This window comes from Monodelphis domestica, chromosome 5, assembly GCF_027887165.1.
Source record: "Monodelphis domestica isolate mMonDom1 chromosome 5, mMonDom1.pri, whole genome shotgun sequence".
Classification (NCBI taxonomy): domain Eukaryota; kingdom Metazoa; phylum Chordata; class Mammalia; order Didelphimorphia; family Didelphidae; genus Monodelphis; species Monodelphis domestica.
The window spans coordinates 125,198,236-125,213,753 of NC_077231.1; the positions used below are offsets into that span (position 1 = coordinate 125,198,236).

Sequence of the window (15,518 nt, forward strand, 5' to 3'; positions counted from 1 at the left end):
TATCCATCCATCTATCCATCTATCTATCTATCTTCTTAATTCAGTTGAGCCTCACAGTCATCTGCTGGGGGGGTGGGGGGGGAGGGAGGAAAGCCTCTCGTTCTACAAACAAGGACCAGAGAGACCAAAGAGACCTTTGCCCAAGGTCACGGGCTACAAGGACCCCCAGGCTTCTGACACCTAGACTCTGCGCCGCCTACACAAAGTAGAGGGAGAATCCTGAATGATTCCGGGGTTGCTCATCCCTTCAGGATGGGGGAGCGGAGGTCGCGATTACCTAGCAGGAAGGAGCGAGCCTTGGACAGCCGCTCGGGTCAGGGAGAGGTGGGAGACTCCGCAGCTCCCTGAGCCTCCTTAACCCGCGCGGGGAGACGGCGGCCGTGACTGCCGGGCTGGGCCGGGGGGCGGGGACAAGAGGGGAGGGGGGCGAGGAACCGCGCGGAGGCCGGGGAGGAGCCGGGGCCTGCAGCGGAGCGCAGCCGGAGCCCGAGCCGAGCCCGGGGACCGCGCGTATGCTCGCCAGTTCCCCCGCTCCCGCGGAGTCCGAATAGCGTGGCGCTCGGGGTGGCGGCGTGGGTAGCCCTGCGGGCCCCGGGGGACGAGGCGGCCAGGCTACCGCCGCTGCTCCCCCGCACCGAGCTTTAGTCCGAGCCCGGAGCCGCGGCCTCCCTGCCCGGCCAGCCGGGCAACCCCAGAAGAACGCCAAGAGCGGCGAGACGCCGCGCCCGGGGCGCCCGGCCTGCCTCCGCTGGACGGGAGACCCCTAGAGCCCGGGCCGTGCCCCGGGGGAGCGCGTCCCACCCCAGGAAGCAGAGGCACCCTCTTTCCTAGCCTCCTGCGTAGACACACTCACTTCTTAGTTCCAGACTTTCGGGGCAAAGGGGGAAAGGAGAAAGGCGTCCTGCGTCCTCCCCCCCTCGTGCCCGCCCTCCTTTGGCGAGAGCCGAGAAGAGTGCTGGATTCCGAGCCTGAGAGGACACGCCGGGGCAGTGCGAAATCCAGATTCTTCCCAGACTCAGGAAAGGGAAACAACCTCCCCACCCCAACTCTCCGGGCTTCCTCCTAGAACCTAGAAAGTGGAACGGGGCAGTGCCTCTCCCCTTAGTTCTCCAGCTGGCAGAAGAAGTCCCTCACCCCTGAAGGAGCCAGTTTTGAGGGGAGGGGGACTCTCCCAAAGGGGAGGAGACAACCCCAAGTTGGGTGAGGCTCCTCCCCTTCTCCCCAGGACAACTGACAAGGCGTGGGGGCTCTGCCACCTCCCGCAGGTAGGACCTCCTTCTCCTCCTGCTCCTTCCTCTTCTGGAGGGACTCACCTTCCCACTCCAGCTTGGGGAACTCGGCAAAGCTCACGGAGCGCTACTGAGGATGGGGTCCTTGGCCTACCCCTAAAGAGAGATATCCCCTCAGCCCCAAACACCAGTGCCAGGTGGTTCCCTTCCTTTGCCTGGAGAACCTCTGAGGCAGGTGAGTAATGTCTGTGGTCAGTGTTTCCCTTTCCTCCTCTGACTCCTTGATGTACTAAGTGAATTAAGAAGGTGGAGGGCCAGCATTTGCTTTTGACAGCTAGGAAGGAGATCTTTTTGGACCAAGGAGTTGTAACAGGGTCCAAGGAATGCGTACTTGGAGAATAGATCTAGAGATGACAAATGGATCCTGGGAGGTGGAGCTTTTGAAGCTGTTGGAGTATGGCTCCTATTGCCAGGGCTCTGGGAAATGGGTTCCCTAGAGTTTGGGGAGAGGAGAGGTGGAATTCTTTCCTCATCCCCAAATAGATCTTGCTGAGCATGCTGAGAAGCAAGGGAGTGGGGAGAGAGGGGCAATTAGAAAAGTGCTTCCTACAGACTATCTATACCCTCAGCCCGCCTTGCTCTCAGGCCAGTACGACTCTGGATTTGGCTTTCATTCACCAAGCATTTCTTAAGTGCCTGCCTTGGGCCTGACAGGCCCAGGATGGGCACACTTGGTTAGATCCTAGATCTCTGTGTTTGTGTGTCTAATGTCTAAATCATAAATCTTTCAGAGTAGGGGGTCCCAAGATTTGAAGGCTTGTCACATGCATTTTTTAACACACACACCCCCCATCCCACCCCAGCCCCTTGTGTGTCTGGAGATTTTATTTTTTGTAACATAATCATAGGATGATCATCATAGCCTATAGAACTAGAAGAGACATCCGAGATCCTCTTATAAAACCCCTTCATTTTACAAATGAGTTAACAGAGGTCCAGCCAGTGAAGGGATTTGCCTGGAATCTCACAGGTATTAAATAGCAGCGTTGAGATTTTAACCCAAAGCCTGCCACTCCAAATCTAGCTATCTTTGCACCATTCTATGCTGCCAGTTAAGATTCATCATTGTCCAGGAGTCCCATCAGAGTCATATCTGGGTATCTCTCTATGGCTGTGAGGCTGGGGGCAGTGTCATAGAAAGCCTTTCTCTTCTGCATCTCCATCACAGAATGGGGTCCAAGCCTTCTCATAGCTCATAGAAACTATTGTTGGGATCTTAGAGGTCATCTAGTCTAATCTCCTGATTTTGCAGATGAGGAATCAGGACAAGAGAAGTTATGTGACTTGCCTAAAGACTCAAAAGCTGATAGGGGGCCTGGATCTCCATTAAGCCCAAAAGAAAAGATGGGAGAACTGGGATTCAGTAGACTGCAAAGGCTTCAGGAGAGCCCAAGCTCCTGAGCTGAGGTCCCTCCCTAAAGAAGGACCTACCCCACTGTGCCTCAGGGCTTCAGTCTCACTATGACTGTGCTTCAGGTGAGAGCAAGTGGGAAACTTTCACTGGAAAGGGAGCTATAGAATTAGCACCAAGTCCTCTCTGAAGAATCTTTCCATCAAGGAGATCATGACCTCTAAGAAATGTCTTTGATTAAGGTTCATTTTACAGAAACCTCAAACAGCTTCTTTCTGGTTCTTAACCTGGGGTCAGTGCTCCCCCACTTGTCTACAAGCCCTTCTTAGAGTATTATCGGTGAAGTCCCAGTTGTGGTAGAGAAGACATTGCTCCAGAAGAGCAGGGACTCTCTCTTGTTGACCCTTAGACTGTCTCAAGCAAAACTATCCCTTCTGGAGATCTGTAAACCTCACCCCCCTTTTTTCCCTTTTGTCCTCTGGCTCAGTTAGCTGGGTGACTCCAACCCTGTCAGGCACCTTATCTTTTTCTGAAGTATTCTAGCCTTTGCCCTCTATCCACTCCCATCCATCCCAGAGCATAGCTGGGTGTGGAAAAGTAACTCTGGGTTCTTACTTTTTCCTCCTGCTTTTCTACATCTAGACGATCTAGGATTGGGCTCTCTAAGCTCCTGAAATTGCTTCTTCACTCAGGGGTCAGATACCTCTGAATAGCATTCTATAGTCTGTATCTGGTGTGAGAGATGGACTCATATCTGATGATCGTTGGCCAAGAAGCAGGATGATCTTCCCCAAAGGGGACTGGAATATTGTGGAGCAGATTTGAATATGAAACTACTGAGAAGGCTAATATTATTGTAGGATGCATGTTAGCATGATAATTCAAATGTATGTCTCCATGTGTATGTTTGGAGTATATATATGTGTAGAGGTATATTCTGGGTGTGACAACCCAATGCTGCAAATACAAAGGTACCAAGAATCATGTTTCTAGCAGATCTATACATGGGATGGACCTTTTTTGAGTCCTGGTGACATATAGACACACACAGTAGAGTGGGGATGGGGAATGCCCTTTGTTGTCTGGCATCCTCCTGAATGATTGCAGAGCAATAATCATAAACATCAGAGTAGCTCAAGTGGGACTCAAACCCCCTGGAGCTTTGGGAGTGATAGGAGAAGACTCTCTGGGTTTGGAGGTCACCCAGAGGTATTCCCAAGAGCTTTTCATCCTGGCAGGATCCAACTTTGCTCTGCCAGCTTCTCTTTTCTCCCAGAACACCTGAGCATTGTGATAGAGATATCTGGTCAGGAATAAGAATTATTCCACTGCTTCAACTGCATGGGGGAGCTGGATCACAGCCCTACCTAAAATGCTACCTTTCTGTCTGACCCTAAATGGGACCAGGTGGAATGATGACTGGTGAATGGTTGTGGATTTAGAGATTGATATAATGCAGCCCTCTCCTTTTACAGAGGAAGAAACTTGACACGGAGAGTGGTTAGGTAGGTTGCCTATGGCCACGCAGGTAGTAAATAGAAATTCTGGGTCTTGAACCCATCTCTAAGCTCAAGTTCATGAGTTCCTACAATTCTCAGGGTCATTGTGGATGCACTTTCTTAGGTAATCTCTTGGACCAGATCAGAGTTAGAGTGATTCTATCTCTGAAGGAAAACTAGGATGAACCCTAATGACTTGGCATCCAAGAGGAACCCAGCAAGTTTTAGGTTTTTATATTTTGTCCTGTCCCTATTTCCTTCCTTCCTTCCTTCCTTCCTTCCTTCCTTCCTTCCTTCCTTCCTTCCTTCCTTCCTTCCTTCCTTCCTTCCTTCCTTCCTTCCTTCCTTCCTTCCTTCCTTCCTTCCTTCCTTCCTTCCTTCCTTCCTTCCTTCCTTCCTTCCTTCCTTCCTTCCTTCCTTCCTTCCTTCCTTCCTTCCTTCCTTCCTTCCTTCCTTCCTTCCTTCCTTCCTTTTTCTCCCCCCCCCCCCCTTCTGTAAGGGTTGTAAAACTAGTAAAGTGTCTGAGGCCAGATTTGTACTCCAGTCTTCCAGACTCCAGACCTAGTGCTCTATCCAAGGCCCTGCCAGCGGTCTCTGACATCTATTTGCCTATCTAAGTATATATGTGAGAGGCAGCCTAATTGTGTTGTAAAGAGCTTTGAATTTAGAGTTGTGGCCTGAGTTTGAATCCCTACTCTTGACATTTCAGAGCAGTGAGATGTTGGGCAAGTGCTGGGGCTTCTGAATTTATTTCTTCTGTAAAATCATGATTATTGACTCACAATAAACTTAAAAAGCTTAAAGAGATACAAAAATGTGATTAGGGATGGCCATTTTATTAGAAAGCTAGTTAGTGTTGGGGTAGTGGACAAAAGAGCTAATTATGGAGGCAGCTGGATGGAGAGCCAGGCCCAGAGGCAGAAGGTTCAAATCTGGCCTCAGACACTTCCTAGCTGGGTGATCCTGGGCAAGTCCCCTAAATCCCATTGCCTAACCCTTACCACTCTTCTGCCTTAGAACCAATACACAGTATTGATTCTAAGATGGAAGGTAAGGGTTATTTAAAAAAAATGATTATCACTCAGGAAGCCTCCTGTGACATGTACAGGCTATGACCCTGGCAAGTCACTTCACCCAAGATTGTCATTTATAAGAAGATGCTGATTCAGGGGGGCAGTTGGGTGACTCAGTGGATGGAGAGCCAGGCCTAGAAATGGGAGATTCTGTGTTCAAATTTGACCTCAGACCCTTCCTAGCTGTGTGACCCTGGGTGAGTCACTTAACCCCCATTGCCTGAGGTAGTGTCATTTAACCAGTCAACACCTCAGGCAAAACCATAAGACTGCAATTTGCCCAACAGATGATCTACAGCTTAATTCAGAGCTCCCTACACCATTGAAATCATAGTTTCAGCCAGAAAAACCTTAGTAGTAAAAATATTAGGGATATTTAGCAAGCTCTCTAGTATTTATGAAAGGAAGAAATCTCTTTTTTTACTACTTCCTTCTCTTATTGACCTCAGAAATCCTGTTCATGGAGGGAAACTTGTCCTTTTAAAAAGTTAATTTTTTTAATGAACAAAACTCTTTGCACCTTTCCCTTATTGGGAAAAAAAAGAAAAACAAACACCCTTGTAACAGATAACATAATCAAGCAAAACCTATTCTTCTGGTGGTCCCACCCAACAAATCTCCAGGTCATTTTACATCTTGTGTCCATGACTTCTCTGTCAGAGGTAGGGAGCGAGGCCATCGCTTGATAGCCTTTTTCCTGCTCCTGATAAATATTACTTCTTGGTTTCACGGCCCAAAGGGAAGAGTTTGTGGCCCTGCTTAGGTTCAGCACAGTAACACGAATCCCCCCTCCAATGACTGGGCTAGTAATATTGGGGATGGGGATGATGAAATGGTAGCCTTTTGCATTTCTAACTTCTAATCATAACCCTGATGATTAGGCTGTCGCCATTATTTGGGGAGCATGAAGCCCATGATAGACATGACCTCAGGAAGGCTTAATGACTTACATCATTGGGAAATGGGATGAATTTCTGGTAGGGATAATCGCCTGGCCCTCTTTAGAGTTTTGGATTGGGAGGAGTGACAAGGTATATTTAGGGAGGTGACAGCAACGTTGTGAATAGAATTGAGGTGTCTTGCCTGTCGTGTTTTTGCTACTGAGTCACTTTTATGGAAAGCAGGAGGGTGTGGGGAAGATAGGATGGATTAAAGGAGAATGGGAATGGAGAACCTGAGATCTGTAGGTGGGTGTTAATGTGGGGAACACAAGGGGTGGCTGGGGACCCCTTCCCCCAGGGGAATTCATGCTCACCCTCTCTGAGAGCAGCCTGAAGAAAAAGCACCCCCTGGGGAGTTCCCCCTCCTGCTCCTGGCTAGGACAGTTTTTTGTTTGTTATTTTGAAAATTTTATTTAATTAATTTAGAATATTTTTCCATGGTTAAAAGATTCATGTTCTTTCCCTGCCCTCCCCCGACCCCCAATTCCTCAGGGTTTTACATATGTCATTGATCAAGACCCATTTCTATACCATGAATATTTGCACTAGGGTGATCATTTAGAATCTATATCCCCATCGACCTTTGTGATCGAAGTTGTTTTTCTTCTGTGTTTCTATTCCCACAGTTCTTCATCTGACTGTAGATAGCATTCTTTCTCATAAGTGCAAGGACAGTTTTTAATGGAATTCTCTAGGCTTTTCATGGAGCCTTTCCTTGAGCTCCTTCACAGAGACCAGAAATACATCAGCAAATCTTGGGCTGTCCTAGTCGGGAGAAGCCGGGAGTCCTGACCTCTTGAGAATGGAGTTCTCCCGTCTCCTTCCTGCCACCCTTCCCCCCCCCCCCCCCCCCCCAGCCTGCTGTTTGGCTGGGGCTGGCTGGAGAGGCCTGGCTTTGGCTCAGCCTGTGATGGCTGTCACAGCTGCCCTGCTCCCTCCTGGACGTGGCAGCTTTCTGGTTTAGTGAGGTGCTGGAAGACCTCTGGGTGCCCGAAAAGACTTGGGGCTGTGCTTTTCCATGGGGTAGACGGGGCCGGGATCAGAGACTGGAGGAGAACTGTCTCGTGCTATTTATAAACGCGGCAAATTTTCCCGGTCTGTTGGCTCTTGGGTAGCAGTTGTGTCCCGGCTGCTCAGACCCCCGAGGCACTAAGGTGTTTCCTTCAGCTCTGGGGAGCCAGGCTTTCACTTTACATGGCCGCCTGGGTGTGTTTTCGTGTGACTGACTGTCAGCCCTGGGTGCGTGTGTGTACATGCACACAACGCTCAGGTGGGAGACTCCCTTGGTGGAAAAGGGCAAGAAGTAGTGGGGATTCCTGCGCCCGGGGGGTGGGGGGGGAACGGGGCATCTACTGGAGGGGACGGATTGCCGTTTTCAAGGAGGCAGTCAGGGGTGAAGGGCGGCGTGGAGCTGTTAACAGCCCTGGGCACGGGAGTAGCTGGCTCATGAGGAGAGATCACATTCATGAATGGCCCAGCCCAGAATGACCCTGGAGACATTCCAGCTCAGGCTCTTCCTGAGGAGTGACCAGGCAGGACTCTCAGCAAGGGGGAGCGGGCAGAAACCTGTTAGGCGGCTCATCCCGAGGGGGACGGATGCTCTCCTCCCCGCGAGGGGAGTGCGCCGCGGGGATTTCTAGAATCCTCTTTTAGCTCTACAGGTGTCACCCATCTTTCTTCATTTTCCATCACTGAGGCTTCACCCTCCAGGAGCCGCCTCCCTGCCCTCGAGAGGGCCCGGGCTGTGTGGGCGGCGGGAGGGTTTGCAAACCCCGGCATGGGCGGCCTGGATGAGATAGGAGGCTGCATGGGGCTCAGGCAGGGTGCGTGCCTAGCTGGGAGAGAAAAGACGGAGGGAGGAGAAAAGGAGTTGGGCTCATCACCCCGGAGTGGCTATTTTTAGTCAGCCTGTCTGATTGTTACCGGTGCTCACGCAGCTGGGTGTCTCCCTGGCTCTGTGGAGCCATCACGCCGGGGCGGTGGGAGGTGCCTCCCAGGGCTTTTCCCCCGTTTGCGCATGTGCGCGTGTGTGGGCGTGTTTGCAGGGGGCGCAGTTGGCGATTTCTGGTAGCTGTAGCTTCCCTAGAGCGTGGTGTAGAGTCCAGTGTGCGTGTGCCCAGTATCTTTTATTTGTGGGTATGCTCGCTCATGTCCGTGTGCCGTACCCAGTTCGGCGCAGTGGGCACATGGGCAGGACTGGGGAGGCGGATCCCTGCCCCGCCGCCCAAAGATTCTTAGTCTGTTCTGTAGAGGTAGATCCAGACCCAGGCACTGCTCCTGCGGCTCTAAGCGGTCCGGCTTAGTTTAACAGTACTTGATCTGAGTCCTCACTGAAATTTACCCTGTTTACCTTTGGTCCAACCACCCAGCTCTCCAGGACTCTGTGTGCCCATTTGTAAAACAAGGGATACCTGTTTGAACCTTTCTGCTTGATATTTAAACCAGATGATTCTGGGGGCCTAGTTAGCTCTCCGTTCTTGTTGGCCGTTCTCAAAGGGTCCCTAAGACCCTTACAGGGGATTTGTGAGATCGAAACTATTTTTATAAAAAGCCAAGATATTATTTGCACACTAATATTCCCTTTTTTCCAACAATGTACCTCATGAGACCAGATTTTCCCAATACATTTCAACTGAAACAGACTGAATGCAGAAGATGGGAGAATCCAGCTTGTCTTCTGTTTAGCCAAAGTTTAAGAGGTTTGCAAAAAAAAAAAAAGTAAAACTATGCCATTCTTACTGATTAAAAAAAAAAAACCAAGCAAACAAATCAAAAACCAAACCTTTACCTTCTGCCTTAGTTTAAGTTCTAAGACAGAAAAGTGGCAAGAACTAGGCAATTGAAGTTAGGTGACTTACTCAGGATCATGCAACTAGGAAGTATCTGAGGTTAGATTTGAACCCAAGACCTCCTAACTCCAGTCCTGACACTCTATCCACTATGCTACCTAGGTACCCCTCACTAATTTTTGTTTTGTTTTATAAAATGCAGTTATTTTCCACTAAAAGATTATTTACTTTAACATCTTGACTTTATTATTTTTGAATGAATTTACAAATATTTTTAAAAAATTAATGAGTTTTAATTACTAACATGGTAAAAATCAATAGATGTAAACCACCTAAACATAAGCTTTTTGGGTCCCTCAGTAATTTTTAAGAGTATCAATTCTCACTTCTTGTAGCCTGTGCTATTCTGATGAAACTGCTTGGTAGATGAGCTAAATCAGGTTGAATGTAACCAACAGTCCTCAAACCTATTGACAAGTGTGGAAGATGTCTCCCCAAACATGTGAAGACTTCTCTTAGAATGGGTGGATGAGAACAGTCAGTTCCAATGGCTCTGAAGGTGGCTGAAACTGAGGCCTCTGGCCCTAAGAGCTTGGTCAGAAGATGCCAAAGTCATCTGCTGCATTCCAGGCCATCACCAGTTGTCCTGGCTTTTGTCTTGCTTCTGGATTTGGATGACTGGAAGAGAGAGTGAGGCTGATGACTTTGTGTAACTCTGCCTTGCTTCAATCCAATTCATGAACCCTATGATGTTATCTGTCCTCTTTGAAAACAAAGGATGAACAACTATAATTTTATTTTATTTTTTGGAATTTTATTTATTTATTTGGAATATTTTTCCATGGTTACAACATCCCTCCTGCCTCCCAGAGCTGAAGAGTAATTCCACTGGGTTGTACATGTATCCTTGTTCAAAACCTATTTCCATATTAAGAACTACAATTTTTAAGAGAATAAAGGGATCCTGAGACCAAGAAGTTTAAGAATCACTGGTGTGAACCCAGAAATGGAGACAGTTAGAGACTGGGCAGTTGTTTTGTTTTTTAAACCCTTACCTTCTGTCTTTGTATTAATTCTAAGACAGAAGAGGGACAAAGACTAGGAAAGACTCTTTCAGGGTCACCCAGCTAAGAAGTGTCTGAGGCCAGATTTGAACCAAGGAAAATGATAGCTATCAGCATGAAAATCCTTTAAGGGGTTGGGATTAGAATGTGTACCCCAGGAGCCAGCCATCACTTAAGGCCTGCGATGTGCCAGTCACTAGATGGTTGTGCCACGTGCCCGTTACTCATTCATTCCATTCTCTCCTCATCTCATCCCTTCTGCAGAACCTGGCAGCACCATGGCTTCTGACCTGGAGAGCAGCCTCACCTCCATAGACTGGCTTCCCCAGCTGACGCTTCGGGCCACCATCGAGAAGCTGGGGGGATCCTCCCAAGGGGGGCCTCCCGGGGGGAGCCGCAAGTGCCCGCCCGGCTCCCCCACAGATCCCAACGCCACCCTGAGCAAGGATGAGGCGGCCGTCCACCAGGACGGCAAGCCTCGATACAGCTATGCCACGCTCATCACCTATGCCATCAACTCCTCCCCGGCCAAGAAGATGACCCTCAGTGAGATTTACCGCTGGATCTGCGACAACTTCCCCTACTACAAGAATGCTGGCATCGGCTGGAAGGTAAGGCCGGCCCATCCTGCTCCAGTACAGCCACAGAGGGACTTTTAACAAAGATCTTTTTCTCTTCTCCTTGGCCTTGCTTTCCTTTCTTTACCTTTTTTTTTTTAAAACTCTTACTTTCTCTCTTAGAATCAATACTTAGTAGTGGTTCCAAGGCAGAAGAATGGTAAGGACCAAACATTGGGGGTTAAGGGACTTGCCCAGGGTCATGCAGCTAGGAAGTGTCCAAGACCAGATTTGAACCCAGGTCTAGGTCTTTATTATCTTTGCCAGTTGGTAAACATATCTTGTCAACCCACTAAGCCCCTCTTTGTTTTTTGTTCCTGCTACAAGATACACCAGGCAAATTCCTCCAATGCCAGAACCCTAGACAGAGTTCCCAGGCGGTCCCTGCTTTCCCAACTTCCTCTCCCCACATAGACCACTTTTTTGTCTTATTGTGCCTCAGGACACTGGTACCATCGACTTCCTGTGTCTGCATTTCACACAGCCATCCTTACCTTGTTAAGAATACATTTTTACTGATCTCTTCTGTTGTTATATCCCATATACGTCCCATTATGTCCCAGCATCCTTCCTGAACCCACCCTTTTAACTAAGCATTTAAAAAAAAAGGAAAGACGTTTAGTGACACCAGCCAACACTTGCAGCTTGTCGTGGCCATGCCCCGACCCCTGGAGTTCCCCACTTCTTCAGAGAAGCAGCAGCGCCTTCTCTTATTTGTTCTTCGGGCCAAGCTTGGTCGTTCAATCTCACAGGATTCAGCTTTGATTTATTGTTACAGATCTTTCCATTTATAGCACAGTAATAAGTTTCTTGTGTTATGTTGGGTCCTATTTATGTCACTTTGTATTAGTTCAGATCAGTTGCTTCTCTGTATTCATTATATTGATTGTTTCTTATTAAACATAATATTCCACTATATTCCTGCACCATCACTTTTTTCTCAAGTCAAGACATCTAGTTCATTTCCAATTTTTTTCTACTACAAAAAAGGCCATTATAAATATTTTGGAGTATGAAGTCTTTTTATTATAGACCACTTCAAGATCTTTGAGTCAGAAGTTATGGATATTTTTGTCCATTTTTAGTATAATTCCAAATTGCTTTTCAAAATGTTTAACTCACTTTACAGCTTTGCCAACAGTACATTATTGTGCCTGTCTTTCTATAATCTTGTCAACTTTGATTCTTTCTAGTCTTTTATTGTCTTTGCCAATTGATAAGCATATATTGAGAAATTTGTCAGTCAGAGAAAACTGACAGTGACCACACTCCCCGCAACTATATTAGCTTGTCTTTCAAGCAAGCTACAGTGGGTAAGTTGTTGGAGGAGAGAAAGCATGGCCCGCCTCTTCTGGCAAGGAGAAGACTCCGGGTCCTCACCAATCTCTTGGAAAAATAGCTCATTTGTCAGTTATTGAAAGGGAATTGGATAGAGGTATTTAGCTTCTTCACTTTTTAATCTCAAAAGGGCTTTTATCAAGTGCTTATTAAGTGTAAGGTACTATAGATACAAAGAAAGAATGAAAAACAATTTTGACCCTCAAGAAACTTTCATTTTAGTGAAGGAAGGAGAATATAGTATTTATTTGTTTGGAACCTAAACACCAAACAAAAGAGCATTTTCAAACTCATAGCAGAATACTAAAATAGGATTCTCTATGAAACCACTGATCTCCATTTCATACTTATTACTTTAAAGAATTAATTCAGATAGATAAATTCAGAAGATAAATTCTACATATGGTTATGTGTGAAACTATCCCTATTCTCTGAGCTCCCTTCTGGGCTTCTTTCTATTTTCTTTTTGCAGAGAAAAAATTGTTTCAGTGGCCCTAGAAAAGAAAAAAAATTCTTATAACCAAAAATAAAAATTAAGCAAAATGAATCCATATAGTAGCCATGTTCAAAATGTTTCTTTTTGAACCTTCATTTCTCTGTCTCTCATTCGAGTTCTTTGAAGACATGCTCAGCCATTGCAAGGATCATAGTTTTTGTGTCTTCCAAAGTTGTTTTTCTTTATAATTTTACTATTCTTAAATAAATTGTTCTCCTGGTTCTACTTACTTCAGCCTGTATCAGTTCATACTATCTAGAATTATCTGAAATTGTTTCTAGTGTCATTTCTTATTGGTCAGTAATATTCCCTTGCATTCATTAATCATGATTTGTTCATCCATCACCTGATTATCTAAGATGCAATATTAGGTACCCCCTTATGTTCTATTTTTTTGCCCCTTTATTTTTCACTTTAGGATCAGAAAAAAATTGTTTTGTTTATAGCTATTAACTCATTAGTATTAGCTTCTTTTTTTAAACTTTGGTCTCTTGGCCTCCTAATTCTGATTTTTGTCCCCTCTTGTGTTTCATATATTTATGTGTGTTCAATCTTTTTTATTTGATTTTTTATTCAATCCTCTTTTGTTTCTTTTAGATAAAATGAGGGTCAGCTGATGTCCAGCCCTCCCCTGCCCCTTCTTGCATATTTGTATATTCTTCTTCTCAATTATGAGAAATGGCAAGTTCCACCTTATTCTTCCTCCTTTCTCCACTGTAATATTGAAAAATTAATATCATACCAAATGTAATATGCTAAATGTAATATTTAGAAATTGTTCTGGAAATATAATATTAATAAAAATGGGTGTGGCAGCTGTTTATAAAATAATTAACCCTTCTATCATAAGAATGATAGGAGTTTTTAATAATTAAATTTTAATATAAGTGTAGTCTTAAGAAAGAAATAAAGAGGTGAAGGAATAATTAAAAAAAAATTCCCACGAGAGTATCTTCTGCCTCAGCCACCAACCTCCAGAGGAAAAAAAGACCCAGCCTCCTCTATGGTCTCATTTTTATAGTCCTCTTTTTCCATGCCACTTCCTTTCCCTGTGAGCTGGTCTATCACATCTCAGGAACCAATCAAAGTCTCTCTGACCCGGACTTGTAACCCTATATTCCAGGTCATGCTCCTAGGGCTGGCTCTGATGAGCAGAAAGTTCACGATCCTGGGAGGAAGGGGTTTCACTATAGTATTCCTCTTCTCTTTCCTTTGTGACCCCCATTTTAAACATTCAGAAAAGAGCCAGTCTACTTCTAGGATCTCTGTCTTTCTTATTTAACTTCATCAATATCTTCTGAAGACATTAAAGTTCTAAAGGGACACATTTCTTCATCCCTTATGAATGTTTGCACCATTCCATCATATAGTGCCTTTTAATTGTTGTAATAAATTTACCTTTTAAAATTCTCTGGATTCTTGTACATTTCATAGTTCCTACTTAACTCTGGTCTTTTTTTTTTTCAGGAATGCTTGAAAATCCTTTATTTCATTAAAGATACATTTTTTCCCCTATAGGATTATACTCTGCTTTGCAAGGTCAACTACTCTTGTTTGAAAACCTATCTCTTCCTTTTGGAATATCATATTCCAGTATCACTTCATGTTTATAGTAGAAGCTGCCAGCTCTTATGTGAATCTTGACTCTGGTTCCTTATATTGCACTGTTTTTTTCTGGATAGTTTTCATATTTTTTCTTTAGTGTAGGAGCTCTGAATTTAGTCTTTGATATTCCTGGGACTTATCTGTGGATTCTTTTTGTTTTCACTTTGCCATTTGGTTCTTATAGACCTAAGCAGTTTTCACTTATAATTTCCTAAACTATAATGACTGGGATTTCAAGGAATCCATTGATCCTTAAATTATCTTTCCTTGACCTGTTGTTGATGTCAAAATTTTTTTTAAACCTTTACCTTCCGTCTTGGAATCAATACTGAGTATTGGTTCTAAGGCAGAAGAGTAGTAAGGGCTAGGCAATGGGGATTAAGTGACTTTTCCAGGGTGACACAGCTAGGAAGTGTCTGAGGCCAGATTTGAACCTAGGACCTCCCATCTCTAGGCCTGGTTTTCAATACACTGAGCCCACCCAGCTGTCCCTGATGTCAAATTTTTTGATACCAAATGTGTTATATTTTCTATTTTTTTTGGATTTTTGATTTTATTTGACTATTTCTTTGATCATGGGATTACTGATTTTTTTTAAACCTTTACCTTCCGTCTTGGAATCAATACTGAGTATTGGTTCTAAGGCAGAAGAGTAGTAAGGGCTAGGCAATGGAGGTTATGTGACTTGCCCAGGGTCACACAGCTAGGAAGTATCTGAGGCCATATTTGAATCTAGGACCTCCCATCTCTAGTCCTGGCTTTCAATCCACTGAGCCACCCAGCTGCCCCCTGATTTTTTTAATTAAAATTTTTTTCATTGAACAAAAAAATAAGAAAACAAGACCCTTGTAACAAATGCTCATGGTTAAATAGAGCAAATTCTTACTTTGGTCATGTCAAAAATGTGTCTCATTCTGCATATTTAGTCTATCATCTCTCAGGAATTAAATAGCATTTTCCAAGCCATTGATTTCTTTCTTTTTTTTTGTAAATAAATTTACCTTCTGACTTAGAATTGATACTAAGTATTAGTTCCAAAGCAGAAGAGTAGTAAGGGTTAAGCAATTGGGATTAAGTCATTTGCTTACAGTCATGCAGCTAAGAAGTGTCTGAGGTCAGATTTGAACATAGGAACTCCCATTTCTAGGATTGGCTCTCTAATCACCAAGCCTCTGATTTCTGTTTTGTCTTTTCTGGTTTTCAAGCAATCCATTAGTTGGGTTAAGTTTACTTTCTTTTCTAAACTATTTTTCCAATTCTTTCTTCTACAGTTTCTATTTCAATCTTTTTTTTTTAACCTCTTACTAAATTTCTTCTAGGTAGTCATATAACATTTGTGAAGAGTTCATTTTTTCCCTTTTGAATTACTGATTGCAGTTGTTACAAAGTTCTTTATTTCTTCTTTTGGTGATCTCCAGATTTACAATAATTTTTTATGTTGATTAATATTTTCTTG

General features: G+C 44.9%; 1 protein-coding gene across 1 annotated transcript in view; it reads left to right on the forward strand.

The window, feature by feature from the left end:
• Nucleotides 1-414: 414 nt before the first annotated feature.
• FOXJ2 (forkhead box J2) overlaps nucleotides 415-15,518 on the forward strand; it is a 31,902-nt gene continuing 16,798 nt past the window's right edge. Inside the window, exons 1-2 of the mRNA XM_001364264.4 lie at nucleotides 415-1,464; nucleotides 10,271-10,617. Coding sequence (XP_001364301.2) covers nucleotides 10,285-10,617 — 333 coding nt within the window. The 5' untranslated portion in view covers nucleotides 415-1,464; nucleotides 10,271-10,284. The remainder of the gene's footprint in view (nucleotides 1,465-10,270; nucleotides 10,618-15,518) is intronic.